We start from the raw sequence: 24353 nt of genomic DNA, 5'->3' as shown, positions 1-24353 counted from the left end.
AGAAGTCAAGGTAGGTGACATCAGTTGCTCTTTCCTTATCCACCAGTTGCTCCGTCATAGAAGGCCACCAGATTAGTCATGCAGTTAAGTTACATTATGGTGCATCTTTCCATTTCCAGGAATCTTCCTGCATAGCTCTAAGATGTTTGATGCCTTACATGCCTGATATGCCTGCTTACCTAAGCTCTATCTGTCATCAATGGAGAGAAGCTCTCTGATAAACTTTCTCCATTGCTGTTTATAGTTAGAGCCTAGGGAGGCAACCACCTGAGCTCAGCAGAAAAACTAAACAGATTTTCTATGCTTCTCCCACACTGCTTTAAAAAAAAAACAACAACCTAGCACAGCCTCACCACCACCACCCCTCTAAATACACAAAATACACCAGCACCATGAGCCACATGAACACCCAGCGAGTCAGACCTGATTTGTTCTACCCAACACAAGTGTTTGGATGATGTTCCCTTAGATAAACACATAGTAACTGGCAAGTTCAGATCTGGAAACAGCAGTCAGAAGGCCTTGTTATCTAAAAGGACAGGGACAATAAAAGGTCAACACTTCGCCATATGACATACACTGTATCACTGCAGATAGCCAGCAGATCATCTGATCACTGCCCCAAAAGAGCTATTTTGGAAAAACTTCACTGAACTGTCTCACAAGAAGGAAAGCCTCCTTCCTCTGCCATGTCTCTCTGCTAAGGCAACTGCAACAGGCAGAACTGCCTCTCTTGCTATGTCTTTGGCTATCAGGAATAAAGCACTGTTCACCTGTTCAGCTCCACCCTGTTGAAGACCAGCTGTCTTGGCATCTCTTTCACCCAAGCACACAACCCATTTCAATTCTCTGCCAAAACGAGCCACGGGAATTTGCCCTAAGTGCTTCTGTGGATTATTCCTGCTACAACACAAGAAGAGACCAGAAAACTACAGTGGAAGCTTGTAAGGCAGAAACCAGGCTGCATATGCAGTACTAATTAGAGTTTAAAACACTATCGATGGCTGCTGACAGCATGGACCCCACTGTGCACCACTGCCTCCCAGTCATGGGGAGAGGTATGCTACTGGAAGGTACAGCAGGGCATACAGCAGGTAGAGGGGAAAGGAGAAGCCATATAAACCTTTCCCAGCTGTGCAAAGCAGAAGGCTAGCTTGTCAAACAGAACAGCCTTTGGCAGGCAGAAAACTCTGTCACCACCGGTCCAAACAGAACAAACGTCTATCAGGCAGAGATAATACTAAGTACTGTGTTTTAGATTCCTCTGGATGTCAAACAACTCTATCACATATGATCTTTATTTCCCTTCCCTACCACTGACTGACAGTTGAAGATAAAAGGCTGTATCTAAAGAATTACTTTTTTTAAGTCTCCAAAATACAGCTGGGAGCAAAAAGGGAAGGAGAAAAAAAACCCCAATGAAATGCAAGAGTCAACATGCCAGTTTTTCCTGGGTCTCACCTGAAATACCTGTCCCTGCTAACGACCTTCATTTACTTTCCTCCAAATAGTCTCACAAAACTCCATTTTTACCCTACTCTGCCAGAGCAGCCCATTTAGGGTACCTGGTGACATCTGACCCAAAAAATCCAGGGACCCTGGAAGTGGTATTTAGACTGCCACGCAAGACAAGTGATTTTTTCTGTTATTCTGCCCCAGAAGCAATTTGTATTGCCAGAGGAGAGGTTCAATATGTTATGTTCTAAGGAAAACAGTTGACAAAGCAGTAAAGCCACAACTCAAAGCCGAAGAGCTAGCACAGTTGGAAGAAGGGCTGCAAATATTTGCAGAAACACTGTATTTTCCACATTTTCTTTAGCGGAGAGAAAGGACACAGGTTAAAACCTGTAATACTAATTCCAGCTCAAGAGGAGTGCATACATTTACCATTATTTAAAAGAAGTTCTCAAACTGGAATATACACAATTATCAGTGCTGTTCTACAACATCATGAATTTGCACTTATCTGTTATCTTAAATCTTTCCCAAAGCAGTTGGAACTGAGCAGGGCAGTCGAAATCCATTCGCTCTATACTGCTATTTCCTCCAGTCAGAGACCAACCATTTTCTTTGCTCTACGTAGAGCGCTGCACACCACTAAGATTAAACTGAACGTTCTTTGGATTTAACTGGAGAAAAGAATCAGACTAGAATAGATCATTTCTAAATCTGCATCTACATTAACTAAAATCATACACTGAGTGTGAAAATCCAAGAAGAGACAAAAAAATCCAAATCCCAGACAAGATCATGTTAAACTATAAAAGCTAATCCATTTTTCAGCTAGCATAATTTTAAACGGGACATAGCACGTACCAGAGGTGAGAAAGCTGGAAAGCTAGGGGAAAAGTACTTTTGTCAAAAGACTTTTTGAAAGATGTCCATATAGCAATATCCATGTGTTTCACAAATTATACATTTAAAAAAGGAACTCCTGGAACACTCCCTCCTCCCCTCCCTAAAAAATAATTTCCATTATCATCATCACTCCCTTTTCCTCCAAGAGCAGAAGGTATTGATTTTTATTGGTGTTAAGTAATCATTTGTTTTCCAAGTTATCTTTAATGTTAGGTAATATCAAAAAAACATTCAAAATGCTTTCAGATATAAGAAGTGAGGAATGTAATATAAGGTCTTTTACTTTTCTTTGACAGTTCTACCAAAACAAAAAAGCAAAACAAAAAAGAAGCCCCAAACAACTGTTGATGTTGGGGGGTTTGTATGTGGTGTTGGGTTTTGGGTGGTTGTTTTGCTTCGATTTTTGGTGGGGATTTTTGGTTAGGAGTTTTTTGTGTGTGTGTTTGGGTTTGCAGGAGGTTTGGGGGGGTTATTGAGTTTTTTTGTTGTTGTCGTTTTTTTGGCTAGTTTTGGTTGTTTTATTGTTGTGGGGTTTTTGTTTTTGGTTTTTTTTGTGTTTGTTGATTTGTTTTTTACGTGCTTAAGTTTGGTATCACTTATCCACCACAATTTAACCCATCCATACCAGACAATGTCCTGTCTAAAGCCAAGTTAAGTCTAAAGGGGATCAGAGGATGAGATTAAAAAAAGCCACACTCTCATAATTCAGACATCATTAATCTCCACTTCCCCAAAAATTGTTTTTGGGGATCATTTCAAACCTCAGTACACAGAGACTAGTTTCCCAGCAATCATTCCACTGGGTGAGCAAAGGCATCACGTAGGCTTCAGCAAAAACTGGGCTTTGCTCTGTTCTAATTACAGAAGTCAGCAGCCACAACGCTGAACAACCCAACACACGTCAGGCTCTCAGACTCTCCAGTTGGGATCCTGAAGGGCAGCTTCACTCTGTTTGCATCTGCTGTTGTGAGAGACTATGGAAGGAGGTGGCTGGGCAATAAGGCTGCTGGAACTGCTGAACAAAGCAGCATATGGCACTGGCCCACCTTGGCTCCACACTTGACAAATGAAGTGTACCCATAGAAGCCAGTGGACGGATGGATCTCAATTGTTTATACAGTAATCCTTTTCATCTGTAATTTAATTATCTAACCATCCCATCTTCACCATAAATAATCTCCAAGCAAGCAGCCACATTAAAAACGCCAACAGATGCACACAGAATGGGTGTTACGGCATGGGAATGAGTGCCTGTGCCTCGTCAGCACATGCAGGTAAGTGCAGTAGCACAGCTACTGCCAGCTCTTTTGCTGCAGATGATGTACTTGGACAGATTAACTGACTAGACCAAACTCTTACAGTAGAACAGGAGCAGTTAGGAATAGATCACAGGCATTCCTGGTTTCAGGCTTAGTGCTCATTTCACTGTATCACACTGTTTCTACTACATAAAGATGAAAACAAAAAGATACATACAGCTAGACAATGAAGACATAAGCAAGTGCAAAGCAGACAGTTAGTTTGTGCTCTATCAACTGGTGCCCCCATAGCTCAGGAGCCCCCTGAGGACTTCATTTGAGCACCTACACCACCACCATACCCATACTGCTGTCTGCAACCTGGAAAACCAGAGACCAATGTTTTCCAACCTCTTCTCTCAGAGCCCATAGATCCAATTAGCACTCAAAAGCCAATTTCAGGTCATGCAGAGCAATACTGTTTAGTATGCTAATCTCTGTGAAGCCTGCGTGTTAGGAGCACAGATATTTTTCTCCTACACAAAAATGAATTGTACGCATGCGTGCACACACAGAGTATGATTTAAGAGACATCAGGGCTCTTCCTCCTTTAATACAAGATTTACATAACTAATTCTTTAATTGAGAACAGGACTGCAAGGTATTTACAGTACTTGTTGCTGCTGAGCTTTTATTATCTGCTATGGCACTGACGATGAGAAACATTCTTGCCCCAGAAAAGGCAGCTAGTCTGGTCTCTGGAACAAAAAAAAATTTACCCATTTCAGAAAGAGACATTTTTCAATACAGTATTATTTCCCTCTTGCAAAGGAGAGGGTCAGTGGTTTGGAGAAGGCAAGAGGAGGAAAGAGGTCCATGTAAGAAAAAGGTGAGAGGTCAGGGACATAAAAACATCTAGAAGGCACACAGGGATTCCAGTCAAGTTCTTTAAGAGGGTCTGTGTAACCCACACACAGACCATTAAATAAAGTTACCCCCAGATGGATCTGCAAAACAGCTGGCTTTAAAAACAGGCATGCCACAGCACTCTTCATTATTTGAAAGAGACAAATACCAACACAGACAGTTCTGGAAACACAGAAAAACGCTTCACAAGCAACACTCAAATCAATCTTGTTGACTTTATTAAGATTCCTGAAAATTGAGAAAAAGGTATTAGATCAGTAGATGGAACTCAAGATGGTGTGCTTATTTACTTCACTAATATTTAAAAAGCAAAAAAGCTTATCCCCTATCACATAGAAATTTAAGACTAGCACAATTGTCTATGTTAGCACTTGGCAGAGTCCAAAAGGAGAAAAGGCTGTAGAGGGCAGTTGGTGCTGAGGCCAAGAAAAACACTATGGATGTTTGGGGGTTTGCACTGAACCAGGTTCAGTGCCATAGGCCAAAGACCCAAGAGCACCTGAAGCACAGCAGATAGACTCCTAAAGTGACACTTCTGGTTCAGTTATATCCAGAGGAATCCTAATTGCACACTCAGATTGCTTCCCAACAAAAAGCAACGTGCAGAAACTGGGACAGTGAGGAGATTCACCTCAGAAATTCAATCCTTACCTCAACTAAAATGGTAATGAAGACGCAGCCTGCATGCTCCTAAAGGATAGTTAAAGGACTGTTCACATTTCACTTGAACTTCCGTGTGGAAATAGGAACTCTTCCCTAAATCACAAATGTGAGCTAAGCCATGAACAAATGTATGGCTAGGAGATTAAATGCACCAACATTTCGCAGTGTTGTTTATCCTTGCTCAACAAATTTAACAGCCAAAATTTTCAAAAAAGCATGCAAGAGTCAAAAATTTGTCGGCATTCACTGCCTCTGAGAGCTTGAAGGCAAATTAGCTGTGTAATTAGCTGTCTGTGCCCCTAAATTTTACCTCTAGACAGTTGTTCTCACACGCAAAAGGAGATAGTATTGTATTTTACTAGAAGATTATTTTACTGGACAAAAAGAGACTTTCTGGAATGGGTAGGCAGGTGGGTGCAAGAGGGCAACACAGGAGAGATACAGAAACCAGAAGAGAGCTGAACTACTTCATGCAAGACACACCTGGTAGAACTTGACTCCATGTTACCCCAGCCCTGAAGAGAAACAAACTCCTTTGTACTTACGTATTCTAGAGCAAGCAGGGAAAAAACCACTCCACTCTTGTGACCAAAGTTAACTTGTTCAAGAAATTAAGAGGTTCAAACTTCAAAAAAAACAAACACTGAGCATTAACCTTCTGGGGAACCAGGTCTCTGTAAAGTTTCATGCTCACAGTCTCAAGCCTTCCATCACCTCTAAAAACCTTGCCCTGTATTCAGCACAGGTATTTTGTTATCTCCAGTAGCAGAATAGCAAGGTTCATCAATTCACTACCTGGCTGAAGAAGTCCAGCATTCTTCTCATGCTCCCCATCGCAAATTGAAGGTCTTTTCTCCCTTTAGATTACACGCCAGCAAGTTTTCACTGTTACCTGCTTTGATTAACAGTGTTTGCAGTAGTATCAACTGTTACCTCTATAACCAATACTGAATAGCCTCCCTGGCACTACAGAACATCACACATATTTAAGCTTTTGGGGAGAATTTTATGCCATTAGACATTTGAGGAAAATGCACATGTAGACATGTAATAAAAGACTGCATCACAACATACAACTGCTTGGAGTCTTGGTAAAGTTTGGTATTCAGCCATTAGCTACTCATTTTCAGATAAGAATGCTTCATGGAGCAGATCATCTTGAATGCCATTACACAGCACATGCAGGACAATCAGGGGATCGGGATCGGGCTCAGCCAGCATGGGTTTATAAAAGGGAGGTCCTGCCTCACAAACCTGGTCTCCTTCTATGATAAGGTGACCCGCTTAGTGGATGAGGGGAAGGCTGTGGACGTTGTCTGCTTGGACTTTAGTAAGGCCTTTGACACTGTCTCCCACAGCATTCTCCTGGAGAAGCTGGCTGCTCACGGCTTGGACAAGTGCACTCTGCGCTGCGTTAAAAACTGGCTGGACGGCCGAGCCCAGAGAGTGGTGGTGAATGGAGTCAAATCCAGTTGGTGGCCAGTTACAAGTGGTGTTCCCCAGGGTTCAGTGTTGGGGCCAGTCCTGTTCAATAGCTTCACTGATGATCTGGATGAGGAGATTGAGTGCACCCTCAGTAAATCTGCAGGTGACACCAAGCTGAGTGGAAGCGTCAATCTGCTGGAGGACAGGAAGGCCCTACAGAGGGACCTGGACAGGCTGGATCGTTGGGCCGGAGCCAACCGTATAAGATTCAACAAGGCCAAGTGCCAGGTCCTGCACTTGGGTCACAACAACCCCGCGCAATGCTACAGGCTTGGGGAGGAGTGGCTGGAGAGCGCCTGGAGGAAAAGGACCTGGGGGTGTTGGCTGACAGCTGCCTGAACATGAGCCAGCAGTGTGCTCAGGAGGCCAAGAAAGCCAATGATATCCTGGCTTGTATCAGGAATAGCGTGGCCAGCAGGAGAAGGTAAGTGATCATGCCCCTGTACTCGGCACTGGTGAGGCTACACCTCAAGTACTGTGTGCAATTTTGGGCCCCTCACTACAAGAAGGACATCGAGGTGCTGGAGCGTGTCCAGAGAAGGGCAACAAAGCTGGTGAAGGGTCTAGAGAACAAGTCTTATGAGGAGCGACTGAGGGAGCTGGGGTTGTTTAGTCTGGAGAAGAAGAGGCTGAGGGGAGACCGTATCACTCTCTACAACTACCTGGAAGGAGGTTGTAGTGAGGTGGGGGTCAGACTTTTCTCCCTAGTAACAAGCGATAGGATGAGAGGAAATGGCCTCAAGCTGTGTCAGGGGAAGTTTAGTTTGGACATTAGAAAAAACTTCTTCACCGGAATGGTTGTCAAGCATTGGAACAGGCTGCCCAGGGAAGTGGCCGAGTCTCCATCCCTGGAGCTATTTAAAAGAAGGGTAGATGTGGTGCTTGAGGATATGGTTTAGTGGTGGACTTGACAGTGATAGTTTAGCAGTTGGACTGGATGATCTTAAGGGTCTTTTCCAACCTTAACAATTCTATGATTTTATGAAATACACATCTTAAGATGTTTCCTTTTATTCCCACTTCTAAGAAATGTATCTCAGAAGTATCTACTTTGCTGCTGTCATTGGCATGCTGTGTATAGGAAGGTCAACACCACAGATAATAGAAGAGGAAGGGAAACTTAACACAGTCAGAGATCAGCTAATATGCATCATCACCCAGAACATTTCAGAAAATGAAACTTCAGAGGTAGCCAAATGCAACACCCATAAGCCAGCAAACTCTTGGAGAACATATCCAAAGTTAAACACGAAGATACCACCTCTAACTTAGGAAGCCTCCAAGCTGCAGATCATCATGAGATGATACACTAGGATAGTAATAGGTCACTCGTCCCTAGGCATCTGCTCTTGGCCACTGTCAGAGGTAAGAGACAAGGCTGAATGGCTCTTTGGTGTCAGCCTTCCCCCTCTTTCTACAGCTTTAGGAAGTAAGAGCTTGGAGGAAATACCCTTTTACTACTGCTGCTCCTCAGTGGCACCCAGTCTGATGACTTGGCTATGCCCAGCAGTGAGAAAAAAGACAAAAAAGGGAAGGAAAGGACACAGAATTTTCAAGGAACTCTCGAAAATCAGAAGAGAGGGAACCCTTTTGAGCATGAAACAAGATAAAGGTGGGTAGAGAACCAACATGACATGAAAATAGCAGGAGGAGAATACAGTTTTTGAAAGACACCCAGAGGGAAAATGCTTAATTGTTTTTCTGCTCCAGCCTCATTGCAGAGCTGTTCTAGGTTACACTATAAGACAACCTACATACAAAATAAGTAACTGTTAATATTCAGGTGAAGCTTGGATATCCTGAAATTATTCAGTAACTAACACTTCTAATCAGCTTACATTGAAACAGACAACAGATTGCATTCACCCTAGACCTCTTCATGTTTGTTACATTGGGAAGAACAGTTATGTCCCATAGTACATTGTTCAACAGAACAAAAGACTCTGCAACTAAACTTCATCCCAAAAGAGAGCATGCCAACCATTTTCTGGATCCTGAACTGGTACACATATATAGCATAAGAACTAAAGACAACATTGCAAGTTCCAAAAACCCACTGCAAAAGCAATAGTGCACTGCAGACTAAGTCTCAGAAGTCTCTACCAGCCACAGTATTAAAGCAAAGAAACTATTTTAACATCAACTAAACAGAAATTTTGTCTGGTGCAAACACAGCAGCTAACACCACACAATATAGAGACACACAAGAACAGAAGTGAAAAGTACACCAACAATTTAGAAAGTCAAGGGTATTAAAATTCCCCTGGGAAGCTGTAGATGGACTTGGCCACAGACACTAGAATTAGCAGTTCGCACTTCTAAAATATGAGAGAAGATTCTTAGTAGAACCTTTTAAGCACCTTTGAGATTTCTAGCTAACAGGTGTCTCCCTGAACTGCCCCCTTCACTCAAGGGCAAAGGGCCCTCAGGTAACAACGGAGATGTATGTACTCAATGCCCAAGAAGAACTAAAATTCCACAGATGTACTTCTGATTAGGCCCACAAAGTTGGAGCATGAAACATTGCTGTCCAGTGTGCAGAAGAAGCCCAGATACCTGATCTGAGCGTATCCTGGAATCCATGTCAAGTCAAGGAGACCTGTTCACGCAGCCTTAGCACCAGAGACAATATGAACTGACATATCCTTCAGAATACAAATGCAAAACACAAAACCATATGCAAGAAAACAGGAGGAAAACAGAAATGTGAAATACATTTGTACCACACCAACCTATACCCAAGAGGTGCTCATCTCGCACTTCGGCCTGAACTCAGGCTGCAAAAAAGTGAACTGAAAGCCTGATCTCACAAACCTTTTAACAAAAAAGGATAAGCAAGACAGACACTGAATGCTGGGCAGTATCAGGAAATTTCCCTGGCTCTCATGCTTGATGCTAACATCTGAAAAGATAGCATTGCTTGAAAAAGCCAGTGTTATATCTAAGCCCCAGTGGGCTAAAGAAAAGGAGTTATGCCTTCATTAATACTCAGAAAGAGATGTAGTACACATGTAGTCAGACTTCTCTGACTGGTTGGCTTAAAAATAAAGGATCCTCCTCCCAGCTCTGCATCTAGCCATGTCCAATGTCAGCAATACACAACAATTTAAGAACCATAACAAAAAGGCTGACAAGCCCTTCGTACATAAATACAACAAAATTGTTCATTTCTCTTAATTTCTTCATTGTTTGTAAATTTGTACTTTAAAGCTTCAAAGGACTATTCATACTCCCTACTCGCTTTTCATTTTACTACATTTCAAAATCAATTGCATTTAGCTCTCTTGTTGGATGGCAGGCATAAATCATGTTAACAGCACTATCCTATAACAAAGTTTGTTTATCATTAGAGAGCAAACAGCATTATTACCGTTATAAAAAATTAACAAAGTACCTAGAAGGCACTCCTGCTGCTAGTAAAGACCAAAATAGACGAAGGTACATGCAGCATTTACGGAGCTCTAGTTAACTATACAACTTTCCTCTCACCTCAACTACTGACTCCCTACTTAATTTCTCAGAAATAAGAACAGGTTTTTAGAGATTAATGATCTGAAAAGCATTTCCCAGGAGCTTAAACCAGTTAAAATCCACAACATCAAATTAAGACATTTCAAAGAATTCAAGCAGAAGAGCACCCGCTGTAATGCAATGCAAGAGCAGCCTACAAATGCCTCCACTGTTTGTAGTTTTATAGCCTAAGCCTACCAAGAGTCAAAATGCAGGGTACAAAGCACACAACTAGATCAAGTTTTGCCTTTCCCCAGACAAAACACATTATTTCAAGATCTTTGTCTCTTTCACAAGGAATAAGCAAGCCTTGGACAAGAGATTGCTAGGAAGTGTTAAAGTACAAAAGTCAAGTCTGTCCCTAGATTGAAAAGAAGCACTCTTTGCCTTTACCATAAAAGGACATCCTCTTTGCTGAAGAGAGCTGATTTTTTTTTTTTTAAATCAGTTTAACACTTGAGTAATTATCTTCCCTGGGCAGTTTATTTTAAGGTATTTGGGTCTTTGCCTGCCCTGTTCATGCTACTGTATTTTCACCTATTAGCAGTTCCATCAAGAAACTCACTGCCTGTTCATCACCTACAGTTGCTCAGTACAACCAGTGAGATCTCCCAGAATTCTCTGAGATCCTATTGAAATAATCTCGCTACTGATGAAAAGAACCATCTTCATTAATCTGCCTAGCGGATGTATTCTTCCCTTCTAGTCATTATGGGAGTTTACAATTCTAATAAAGCTGTACTCACATCACGTTATTCAGATTACAAAGTCTCTGGAAAAAGAACGCTCTCAGGCATGGTGCTGTAAATCAGCAAACACACTTCTTATTCCTAGCTGATAAGCACTTTAAGAAAGGGTACGTACATTGCTGACTACTAGGGAAGAGTCACAGGCATGGTCAGTCAACTGGTCATCACTGAAACGATCATCTTTTAAAAGCAGCAGAACTGAACTGAGATTATAATCAGAATCCTATTTTCTATAAGAAGGATATATATTTTGCACTGTTTAGCCCAAACTCTGAGTGAAACTCACCCAAGCAGATGTATTGTAAGCCAAGACTATAAATTATCTGCAGAGTGCCTGAAACAACTTCAGAGGTAAAAGCTGCGTCCTTGAATGTCAACACTGGAAGCTAATAATAAATTTAGCATTACTGTTGTGGACTGTTTCAGCATTTTTATATTTTTTTGGAAATGAGCAACAGTTGAATGTTGAATTGCAGACATCAAAGCCAGACTAAGACCATAAGACAGTACTGGAGTTACAAGAAACATCCTGCAGAAAAAGTTCAAAATGGGACTTCTTAAATTCTGTCTGTAAAAGGGAAGAAAAAAGGACAGACTTCCAAAGCCTACCTTCACAAGCTACTGCTAAGCCTGGATGTCACTCGGTTAAATGTTTGTCCCTATTTCCTCCTTAAATGCCAGAAATGTCAAAGGACAGAGAAAGAAAACACTAACTCATTCCAATTAGTTTCTATCTCAACATAAAAATCCTTGTACAACACTCAGATGATGCTGTGGGGGTGGAAATCCAAAAATGGACAGTGGAATTTCTATATGACTATCATCATAAATTCAAAGAATGGTCTGCCAACTATTTAATTTTTAGAGCTTACTTGGTGTTAAAGTCCAGTTTTGATATTACTTAGGACTTGTGACAGGACCTCTATGCAATGCATAATTCAGCATGCACGTGGCAGAAATCATCAGAATTATAGCTTCAAGTCACAGAATAACTGTATAATCTAGTAGCAGTATTTATGTAACCACAGTGGTCTAAAGCAATATTCTTTAGAGGCTTTCATTATACCAGCTGATACAGTCAGAATAGATGGCCTACAGGTCCTTCTCCTGGGACAGATGCAGCAAGGAACCTCTGTAAAGTTTCACATGCAGAGTCATACCTTTGCTATCATCCTGTATCAATGAGTTCAAACTCAGCTCAAGTCCCACGGCCTCTCAGAGTTCTGCCCTATCAGAAGTATACACTCCAATGCTTCTACCGATAGTGACTTTCCTGCAGAACAAAACACCCAAGATGACTGGACAAAATCCTTGCTATCATTCATCTTTCTGATATTGCAAAGAAAAGTGTTTAGGTAGAAGTGGATTCAAATGGAAGAAAAAAAGCAGGCAAAAGATTACTTCATGCACAGAAACAGATGGTCTGAAAGAGGGAGAGAGAGATTCCACTCTCCCAAAAATGCCAACAGTATATACCACCAGATAAGCACAATATTGTCTAAATGAGTGCTGTTCAAGTTTTCCAGCAGGTATCACTGCCCCTTATCTACTTCAACACAAAGCAAGCATGCCATCTTTTTCAAGAAAAAGGAGAACCACCTCAGTACAGGCAGGCTAGGTAGAAGACTGTCCCTGGCTCCTGCAGCAGAGGACTGCAGATCCCTGCAAGCTCTGACCAATCGTCCAAGCTACACTCAGGGTAAGAACCTGCCATCTCTGAAGAATGCCACAGTAGAACAAGAACACAGGTAGCCGTACTTGCTCCATTTTGCACATCATTAGAGATTAAGCGTCCAAACCCAGCATGACTTACCCATACACCCTACTGCCACTGAGGAAGTCCTAGAGATCTGTTTTAAACAGGATAAATGTAACACTCAGGAGCAAATTTTATATCAAATTACAAATGAGTAGGTACATGCAATTGCCTGTGAGAAATTCAGGAACAATCATCAGGATATTTCTTGTCATAATCTGGTAGCACACATCTAAGACTACATGGAGGTCTTAAAGGTAGGGCATTAATGACCACAAGCTAAAAAAAATTCCTTGACTGTATGTATTGAAAGCAATCATCAATTCATGAGCCTTTCACATTTATAATGCGTGTAAAAACAAAAAAATGATGGGGAGGTACCAAGAGAATTGATGATGTTACATAGCACTGAGAAGCACTCAAATAACTTTGAAGGCCAAAGTTCTTTGCTCACCCACACGAACAAAACAGTCAAGAACAGGGCAAACAGGGCTGTCCCCTCGGCAGCATCCATGTGCATGTGTCAGCTACAGTCGACACGCATCTGGTTGTTTTGCATCAGAAACTGGGTACCAAGCTCACTCAAGCCTTGTTCAGGGAGCGACTACGTTGACTAGAATGCCACCAAGTACCTTATGCTATTTTGCTCAGGCCTCAGGCCAGCAGACGTGTTCATTCAATTGAAGCAAAATCAGTAATTCATTTTACACAGGGCCAGCAAAAGGTAGACACAAGGCTGGATTCATACCCACACTAAAAAGTGGAAAGCTCTAGCTTCACATTACCAAACTCCCTGAGACTAGCTGTCCTCCACTACCAATTCACAAAATGGGCCCTTGTATCAGGTATCTTTGTCCTCCAACATTCAGCGCAAGGCTTCAAGCCCAGAGCTGTCCATCACATTAACCCTGTCAACATCAGAGTTTGACACCAAAGCAAGGACGCAGGGGAAAAAGAATACCTAATTAGTCTTTTTAACAGGCCTTTAATACATTTAATGCACAGAGGTCCTAAGGAAAGGGTCCTAAGGGGGTCCAGCATGTGTCATTGCTAGATCTTCTATGAGGCCATGGCCCCTCTCTTCACACCCAGGTACCCCAGGCAGCATTTTCTCTTTTTATCCCCCCTCCTGTGTACCCAAGGTCAAAAAAAGACCTTATGCCACCAGACTAAGCTGAAAAAAAATCATCAGCAGGAAGTGCTCTTCATCACTATGCCATTCACAGAATCTGCAGCTTGGTCCCTTGCCTCCTCCCTGCCAAAACCTCCGAACATCCTCCCACCCCCATGCCTGCTCTTCTTCAAGGTTCACCCTGTAGCCCAACCACTGATCACCTCCCCAGCAAACAGCTTCTCTGAACACATTGTTTCAGCCCAAGTGGCAGTCATAGTAAGACTCGCCTTAGCAGCCTCCCCTGAGGTGGAAACCTCAGTTGCAGGGCTTTAATTCCAAGAAACATCTGTGTACTTATGACAGTCACTTGACCAAAGTCCCACTTTGGACTGCAAGCAAGATCCTACAGCAATGAGGCAACCCTGACACTGGAGGATTACTGCTGACCCCAGACTGTCACTCATGTGAAAACAGTATTCACTCCGGACTTTGGCCAAACCCATATATGCAAAGCAAGTTCTCACCCCAATGCACCAATACTAGAAGTGTGACAAAACAGTAAACAGAGAAGCCAGCAAGTTACTTTGATGTCATATGCATGTTCCATAGAAGCACTGTAAGGGGACTAGTTTCTTATTCTTGGCAGGAATTGTTAAAGCAAGGAAAGGACCCACCTTACAAGTCTGGGTACAGAAGTGCCCAGGGCATCTGCTCTGCATCCATCTGTACGTTACTAGCCTTTGCCCAGATGCACAAAGAGATAACTGTCTCTCTACGGCTTCAGACTGGGAGAAATATCTCTCTATATGCATACAGACCAAAAGCTGATGGCTCACGCCAAGAGGAGGGTCAGTGAGAAATACTTTAAATCACCTTTAACAGTTCCTTTTTAATTAGCTTTGGCCTGTCTCCATTGATCCTTATAGGTTCATGAGGCAAAGGCTGGAACAGGCACACTCACAGAATCACTCCCTGCACCCTCTGGTCACGAGCAGGAACAAGGGTACCATCTGAAGTCTCATTTGTTCTTTGGCTATTTTGGAAGGACATCCCCACCCAGTAACTCTATTCAGAGTACTGCAGCCTCCCCCCACACTCTCCCTTTCAGACTCAAAAGGCAGACACCAGCATCAATTCAGATGCCACAGCACATCCTGCAGCCACATGCATCTAGCTTCAGCCCTTGTTTTAAACTCTGCAGGAGTCTACAGTTAGATATTCCATTTACCTGCCAGTGGTGAGCAAAAACTTTGCTTATAAAACCAGGGTATTTCAAGATTTGCTTGTAGGGCCTTTGAGAAACTTGTGGTTTTTACCAAGGCTGGTTTTTAGTGATAATTGCCCAACACCACCATCTCATACAGATACACCTTTAACTCATTCTTCCATTTTAAACAGGCTATTCCCCTACTTCCCGTTGTCTCTGGGAAGTGTGTCCTGCTCCAGTGCTCTCTCCTCACCTTCCTTCCCTCAGCTCTAATTTCTAGCAACAGCCACACTTCTGTGCCCATTGACTCCTGTCTATATATGCTATTTTCTCAACTTTTTTTTTTTAATAAATAAGTAAACCCACAAACCTAGGGATGTCAGCAGCTTTACAACTATCGACAGGTGCTTATCAATACAGTTGCAAGCAACCAGGGCTTTTTCAATAACTTCATCACAAAGCAGGGTTGTATGCACACTAGACACAAAAGACCCAGGCTTACCTTGCTCCCTCCCACCTCTGGACCAACACAGAGTGGGGTTTTTTTGTCTCCAATAAGCTGTCATGCTCTTTATTTTCTCACCAATGAAGCCTGCTCCAAGCACTTAAGCTCTCTAAGCTAAGAGTTACAGCATGTCTTGTCTAGAACCAAACCCTGAGATCAAAAGGAAACAAGGTTGATGCAATAGACTTATTCCTCCACATTAATTTAAATCTCCATATGAACTGAATAAGAACAAGCACACTCTACGTACAACAAAAAGGCTCTTTACATAGACATAAATTCCATCCACTGACACCACCTCCCAATACACAGTACGCCACTGGGCTTCTAAAGAACATCATGTTTCTTTTGGGAGATGGTGGAGGTTGTAACATCTGGGTAAATATTACGGGTAGTGCTCTGAAAGCACAAAATATGTTGTGGCAATGGCAAAAGGCAAAGGAAGATGCATCACCTCTTCCAGCCACCCTATAGCACTCGGAAGAGGATTAGAGCATGGATGGAAAGACTAACCCTTCACTGCCTTTGTTAACAGTTTCCATTAACAAATAATTGCCTATTTTCATCTCAGTATTACTTGCTGTATTCAAGCACAAATGAATACATGTACTGATTAGACACATGTTTCTGGAAAAAAGGGTACTTAAATTATTATTCACAAATAATGTGAATTCTGAATTTTTCTCAAAATTATTATGTTTCTTACCCTGAAAAGTTCGGAAGCATCCTCTATTAGTTCAGCATCTGTTTTGTATTTAGAAGCTATTCTTTGCAAACGCAGGGGTCACAGTGCTTTTAAAAGCAGCTCCTGCCAATTCTCTTTTGCAGGGCAGATTTAATAGCAAATTCCACTGCCACAGGACTCACTGTGTAATAATGAAGGGTAGTGTGTCAATAGATGAAACTGAACACATCAATAAGAAGCTGGCAGAGGTCCCTGTGGATGCCTCTCTTGCAACAATCATTTTAATGCGTGTAGGAGAACAATGCTGTTACAGCCTGCTCAAAGATTCCCCGTAGCCACACTGCATCAAAGACCGACTGAAACACAACGTTAAATCTCTGCAGTTGGAGCCAACAGTGGAACATGCATGGAAACAAAGTCCTTTACATTGGCAGTTACTCTTTTTAAGACTGTCAAACCTAAGCATAGCTAGCTTTTGTCAGAACTGGACTCTTGCTAACCAACATGACCCCCAGTAATGGTTCCACCAAACTCTTTTTAACAGCTACTGATATGCCAAGAAAAGAGTGACTCAAAGCATGAAAGCATGCAAATTGCAGTCATGAAGCAAGCACTAAGCAGCATAGCTAAACCACATCTTTAAGAAAGTCGGCAGAAAGGCAAGTCCAGACTAATCATGCCTGTTAAACAGAAAGAGTGGCATAAGTTCTTTACTGGTGGGGGTTTTTTTGTTTGGTTTTTGCAGGAGCAGTTTTACAGCCAGCATGAAGTAAAGGACAATGGGGGACACCTGGGAAAAAGCCTGAGAGAAGAACTGAAGCCAGAGAACAAAAGTTAAAAACCACACATAAAGTTTACATTGATTTTTTTTTAAAGCCACATATTAGAAAGATGATATATATACTGTGTACTACAAGCAGCAGACTTTCACAGCAGATATGATCAGTGATCCAGTACAGACCAGCACATTGCTCCAGCACTGGACAATTTGGCAGAAAGGCGAAGACAAAAAAGGAGAGGGAAAAAAAAAAAAAAGAGAAAAGGACTTCACAACACATTTACGGAAGTCTGAAACCGGAACAAAAAGGAGGCTTCCACTTCTCCATCCCCAATTCCAGCTGTAATCCTTTGACACCTTAAAAGCAATGACAGAATGCTTTCTCTAGGGACCTGAGACTAATTCCCTAACGAGCATTTACAAACTGATGCTTTTCCAAGTCTTACAATGTGGCCAAATTTGGACGTTTTTCAGAAGAACAGCAAAAGCCACATTCTTGATGAAGTTAACCCTCCAAACTTCCAGCTCTTGCTCTAAAGCACAGAGGTGCTAGAACTTCAGCTTAGCAGCTGAGATTATTATTTGTTCAAGAGTGAGGAGGGAGAATTGGCCAGAACACGCGAGAATTAAAAAGGAAAAAATAAAAAAGCTGCTTCTACCTGCTCCCACCCCAAGTGTAACAGTTGGAAATACTGGAGCTTTTCTGCGGATCTGTGGGGATGTACTTCCTAAGAAAAAAAGTCAACCTGTGGTAGACACCCAGCCCAGAAAATTTCAGCATGAATGCCTAAGTCTTGCAGAATAACAAACAATTTAAGAGATGGCCCTTATAACAAAAAGTATCAAGCAGATATACTACAGGCATTGCTGGCAGCCGTGCCTATCAGCAGCTGTGACAGCTTGCCTGGGAGCTCCAGTCTTTAATTAGCTCTCATTCCTGAAGTTCACAAGTCAATTAATTCAAAAAACCATCCTCAGATCCTTTTTAAAGGAAATCCTGTCTAGGACTCGGTGTCATACTTACCTATTCTTCCCATAGCTAAGAGTTCAGATCCTTTAGAGCATCCACGCAAATTCCATCTGGCCATAGAGATTATCACTAGTCAAATACTTTAGCTTGCTTCAGCAATTCTTCATATTTCTGCAGCAGTATTTTGCCATTGCAGAGTACAAAAGATATTGTTCTCCAGGCTGCTTCATCAGACCCTGTCACATAAGACTTTCCCTGCAACTTGCCTCATCTAGTGTAATGAAGAGCAGCACTGACTACAACACTCTACAACAAGTTTCAAGTAGTCCCCCACAGCAATTATATCAACTCATATCTACCAGCATTACCATACTGCTTTATAACTTTACAAGACTCAAAGGCATTTAGTGACACTGGTTCTACCTTCTACCTAGCTTGTCTTAAACTTAGTCAGAATGCCATAGTTAAAGTTGATAATGGTTTCCACTGAAAACCCAGCTTTGAAACCTCTTCCAGCTCCAGAAGAAAACACATCCTTTTTTTGTCTCAGACTTCAGTTAGAAGAAATCAGTTATGCTTTACCATTATGAAAGCTTACATGTAAATGAATAAGCCAGTTTCTGATATGAAACTCAAAAGACTAAGAAACTTTTTAAAGTTCCATAACTTCTGTCTTGCTTATTTTAGATACACTGATGATCTAGAAAGACATTATTCAATGTTTTTGGCATCGGAGCAGCTATTTTTCAGATCATCCTATCCCATAAGCAGTTTGGTCTGAATCTGATTTTATTCCTTTGCCCCTTACAAAACCTAAAGCATAAGGTATATTAAGAGTTTATCTCATTATTTTTAAATCCCTTCTCAACATGTATTCGAGCCTTGGAAGAAAGCTACAATTTTAGGTTTTCTAAAGCATCAACTGCCAAAAAAACTGGACAATTGGAGAACTTAGTATCATATTGATACAAGCTCATTCCTTCTTTAGGGCAGGAGATACTAACAACCCAGACAAAAACTGCTTGTTACAGTCTCTCCCTCTCTTGTTTGATCTAGTTTAGGGGTACCTTGTTAAGGTTAGGAACTCGGGTCATGCAGGATACTGCTTATTATTCTCAGGCAGAAATTGAAACATTTGTATCCCTAGACAATTTTGCCTTACAGGTCTAGAAAACAGATTTTATCACTTTCCACTGCAGATCTAAGAAAGCAGGATGCCTAGCAGGGGCCTGGGAAGTAACTGCAACATCTCCAATAGAATCCAAAAGCAAAGTATTAAAAGGTATTTTTCTTTGTATTATGACATAGATTCTTACCTTATATTCCACCTAATACCTTTCTTTCAAAACTGCTAGAGACCTTGAGAGACACTGACATAACACCTACTTTGACTCAGCTCATGTTAGTAATGTTTTCCTCAAGTTCTTTCCAACTTAACTTTCAGGTGATTGATCTCTATACATAATCAGAAAGAATTCACATTTTCAGACAATGTGTCCATTCCCCTGCCTTCTAAAACTCAACACTCCACACAATAAAAATATATCAGTGAAAGGCATAAACACAGACAATTAAAATGTTCACTTTCTAAAAGTATCTGACTGAGATATGTAACCATTTCCCTGCTAAAAAATTACACGTCTGTTTTGCAGGTAAGAGTTTGACAAGGATTATGGAGACCAGAGGGGAAAAAAACCACAACAACAAAAACAACTACAAAAACAAAGCAACTAATAAATTTATTAGATGTGAAAGCTGAAATCTCAAATGTCCCTGAATGTTTATACAGCTAGACGATGGATATATATTATTTCTTAAGTGCATTCCCCTCTAATCAAGCATGCGACTCCATTTTTAAATCACCCCTACTGCTTACTTCAAATCTTGTTCAGGCAGGTTTACACCTTAGTTCAGGGATTAGAGCCAAACACAACAGAGGCTACCTAAAGAGAGCAAGCTGTTGCTATGTTGAAATGTGGCAACTGAGAAACCTGGAGAACAAGGTCAAAGAATTTCAGAAAAAGCACCCAGACTTCCTAAAAAGGAGCCCTGGACAGGAACCTACAAAGATGCAATAGAGCCCAAAAAGGTGACTAAGCTATCATTTGCCCACCCAAAAGAACACAGGATGTAAAGGAAAAAAACACTCGCTACAGTGTTTGCCCTTTGATTCCCACATATTCCCACAGCCTACTCACTAAGAAAATAAATCAGCATGGCAAAAACCACAAGGAAAGTGCTTCCTCCTCCGTGACACCACCTGCCCTTCAGTCCCTCACCAGCCCAGTTCCAGTGCTCACTGTGTGCATCTACTGCCTTAGCAGTCTGCAGCTGCTAAGACTAGGACAGGTTTGTTGCTATTTCACCTTTGGGAACCTTTTCAACCGTCCCTAAAGTTATAGAGACAGGCAGGTCTAGCTGTCAGCTCCTCCAAGCACCACTGAGGATCTGAGCCTGCCTTTTTCCAAGAGAAGGCAAAGGCCACCAGCACCAGCCGGGAGCTCACCAGCAGGTGAGCAGGCACCAGCAAGGGAACAGGAAGCAGATTCCACTCTAACACACCTTGAATGCTCCGTGGGCAATCATCCTTACATCATCTACCTGCCCTAAACCTTGAGGCTCTCCCATTTTCTAATGCTTTCACTTTAGCTGCAAATGCAGGGAAAGATTAAAGCACGCTTCTCCTTGAAGTCCATGATCACAATAACTTATACTAATTACCAAAAGCTTTCTATCGCTAAGCTTGAATTAAACCTTGATTTAAATGACTAATTGTTGTAGCTTCTGAAGAAAAGACAAAAAAAACCAATAAAGAATTTCAGATATGAGTTATAGGAAACAACTCTATTTGTGTATAGACAAGGCTCCTGGGGATCTGGCATGCTGGAACTGACTTTCATCATAGCAAACAGCGAGTGTCACACAGGTCTAAATGTTAGTAAGAAAAAGGCCATCTCTGGGAAACCCATCATCAATGGTTTTCCCCCAGGATCTACTGAGTGCCTGCTCTCCTCAAGCCCCATAGTACTTAAAACAAAAAACAGCTTTTTTCAGATACACTGAAATTCTTACCTTGAAACTCAAATAAGAACCGGCGGGGGGGGCGAGCAGGGGGAGAAATACATGAGCTGCAAGGCTTACTGTTTACTTTGCAGTCTGAGCCCTGGTAACCACCAGACACCTGTTTTGTTTTTTGGATGTCTTGTCCTAGGAGGGATGTTTTGGTTTCCAGAGCATTTCACAGGTTGATAGGCAGATTGACTGCAGAATGAAAACACACATAAAACAGGCAACAGCAGTGCAAAATGCCCTCATGCTGCCCTCTCTTCTCAGGATCTAACCACACCAAAGGAGGGAAAAAAAGAGAGAGCCTAGATTAAACCTTAATTAATATCAGGATCCACAATCTCCTTACTAAACAGATTATAACTGCGCTGGATCCAGGAGAAAACATTCTTAAAACATCAGAAAACATTCTTATTTGTCACAGCCAAATACTTCAGCCATTTGCATCCTTTTGCTGGATTATCTCATAAAGATCTGAACAAAACGATCAAGTCTAAGTACACACAAGGGATGAACTCTTCTATGCTTCAACTCCTTCCCTCCACTTCCCTTATACAAGAATTCCTCAACACTTGCAGCACATCAGTTAACAAAAAGCCCCAACCCGTCTCTCTATTGCAGAGCTGCTAGGAAACACATGGTCACAGAATCATACTTTTGCCATCCAGAGTGCGAGGAACAGCGTATTCCCAACCTCTTAACATTTTGAGGATTTCATAGAAGCTACCAAGTAATTCTATCAGAAGATAACCCCACCGCAACACACCCTACAAGTAAGACTGAAAAAGTTAGGGGTTTGGTTTTTTTTATGCTCACAAAAGCACTTTCAATTTTAACAGCACTATTCCAATTAAAAAAAAAAAAAAAAAATCCCCAAAAGGCAACTCAGAACATCCAGACAAACCATATCATGAACAGTAGTGGCCAGATATCTGTGCAGGCACATTTTAAGTTCTCGCAACTGTTTTGTCTGGAATTAAGCAGGAAAAAAGTTTCCTGTTGCATATCACCCTTAATAGTTTTTACTGTTGTAAAACTAGTTGTACTGTTTGCTGCATGACCTTGAGTATCTGGGAGTCCTGATTTTCCACTTGTCCTACTAAACCATTCTCTTGAAAAACTGTATTCCCTTTCTGTTTCTAAACACGAACTACTGAGGGTTTTCTCTCAAGTTCTCCACTGTTTCCCCAGCTGGCAGAATGCCTATATTGTACAGATAAACGCAGTTACTAGCCTCAGCTACAAGTAAGAGAAAGTAGAGTAGACACCTTTATGTGGTAGGATTTTGACTTGTAGATAGACACCCCTCTGCCCTGATTGCCTCACTGTCTGCAAGGAGCCTCAGGAAACAGACTGGGATGAGCCCAGGTTTAGGAAGCTGACTTTTCAACTGTAACTATCTGCTCTGCAGACCTGGCTATGAAAGATTCAACAGCCAAACCATAAGGAAAGTGCTCTGGCAGACTTTAAAAAAAGAATTAGTCATAGGAATGTCAAAAATACAAGCACAAACTAAGTCAGCAAATAAGAGTTTTGTTTAAAGAAAAGCGTTGCACCATGGTGTTGGGGCACCGTTTAGTTACTCACTCCTTCCACCCCAAATCTGGGAAAGGCTCCCGGTCACTACCTCCGATTAGTCAAGTGTTCTCAACCAAGAACTGCATGCGGTAATTTGTGGGGCATGCTCACCCGCCAGCACCTAAAGTACTTCTGGCTGCACAGAGATGAGACAGAACCGCTTAAATACTACATATAACCGTCTTACCTAAACCATCTTCTTGTTCTCCAGTTAAACTCACTACTACTTCAGGGGCACTACTGCTAACAGTGTTACAAGAGATGTATTTGAAGAAAGTGTTAAAAAAAAAAGGGGGGGGGCACAACCCCAAAGCCTACCACCCACCCTTTTCCCTTTTGTGTAGCTCTTGCTACAGTCTTTTATTTCTGCACGCTGCTTGGCCGGCATTGACACCGGTAAGGAACAATGCCCCACGCTAAGCTAACGACAGCTACACAATTACGTGAGCGCGGCGTAAAGCATCACCTCCACAATTACTCGTTATCTCTTAGCAGGACTCCAGGGCAGAGGCGGCATCGCTCCCCCCACAGCGCCCGCCCGCCCGCCGGACCCGGGTTCCCGCTGTCGGCACGCGGGGCGTGGGGCCCTCCCGCAGCCTCCCTCCGGGGGCAAACGGGAGAGGTGTCACCCCCTCGGCCCCGAAAGGCGTCACTTCACCCCCTGCGAGGTGACATTTCACCGCCCTCACCTCGGAGCGGCCACAGCCCACGCACCAAGAGCCACTACGGCCAGCGACACCGTCACGTTACCCCGGCCGCCCGTGGGAACCCCTCTCACCGGGGAACCACGCCAGGCATCACCCCCCGCGCGCCACCCACGTTCTGAGGGGGCCCCTTAAAGTTTCCGGGCGGCAATCCGCGCCCCGGCCCTCGGAGGGAGCAGCGGGGGGGGGCTGCGTGGCCGTTAGGGCTGCGGCGGCCGTTAACGCCCCCGGGCGGGCCGGGAGAAAGCGAAGGCGGCGGCGGCCCCGGCCCGGCCAGCCGCGAGGGCGGCAGAGCCCGGCGGGCAGGCGGCGCTGCCCGGCCCGCCGCCGTCCCTTGGCGGGCAGCGTCCCGGCGGGGCTCCTCCGCGCCTCGGGCGGGCGCGGCACGGCACGGCGGGCTGTTCCTCCCCGCCGAGGGACCCGCCCTCACTCGCTACCTGCGGGCGAGGTGGCCGAGCCCGGCCCCGCCAGCCGCCCTCCCCGCTGCCCCCGGTCGCGCACCCCCCGGGCTCACCGAGCAGCAGCAGCAGGAGGAGAAGGAGAGGCAGGCGGGACGCCCTCTCCCCGCGGTGCCCCATACTGGCAGGGCTGCGCGGGTGCCTCTCCCTACGCGAGGAGGCGGGGGAATGGCCGGCGCACACGCTCGACCTCGCCCGGGGATCGGCGGCGGCAGCACGATCCTCGGCCGGCCGCTCGCCTCCCCGCTGCCCTGCGAGCACACGGAGCCGCCCGCCCGCCCCGACCGGCCGCGCCGCGCGGCGCAGCCAACCACAGAGACAAACTTTCCCCAGCGCCCGCCCCCGCGCGTCCCCGCCCGCAGGTAGCGGGGGCGGTGCGGGGGTCCGGCCCAGCCCGGCCCCCACCGCCTTAAAGGGGAGGTAGAGCGGGGCGGGAGCCCCCCGCCTAACCGGGCCGCCCGCAGGGCAGTGCTGGCCCGCCGCTCCCGGCGTCACGGGGCCGGCCCGCACACGTGGCCTGGGAAAGCCCCGGTGCCCCGGCGGGAGGAGGGCTCGCCGCGCCGCGGGGCCGCCATAGAGTCAGTCCTGCCCGGGCTGCGGGG

The 24353-nt window shown here is 43.8% G+C and overlaps 1 protein-coding gene across 1 annotated transcript in view; it reads right to left on the bottom strand.

The window, feature by feature from the left end:
• PTGFRN (prostaglandin F2 receptor inhibitor) overlaps positions 1–24110 on the bottom strand; it is a 72567-nt gene extending 48457 nt beyond the window's left edge. The window contains exon 1 of the mRNA XM_064469229.1: positions 23808–24110. Coding sequence (XP_064325299.1) covers positions 23808–23871 — 64 coding nt within the window. The 5' untranslated portion in view covers positions 23872–24110. The remainder of the gene's footprint in view (positions 1–23807) is intronic.
• Between the last annotated feature and the right edge of the window lie 243 nt (positions 24111–24353).

Source organism: Phalacrocorax carbo, chromosome 1 (assembly GCF_963921805.1).
Source record: "Phalacrocorax carbo chromosome 1, bPhaCar2.1, whole genome shotgun sequence".
NCBI classification, from domain to species: Eukaryota; Metazoa; Chordata; class Aves; order Suliformes; family Phalacrocoracidae; genus Phalacrocorax; species Phalacrocorax carbo.
This window is presented reverse-complemented; position numbering and strand designations above follow the sequence as displayed.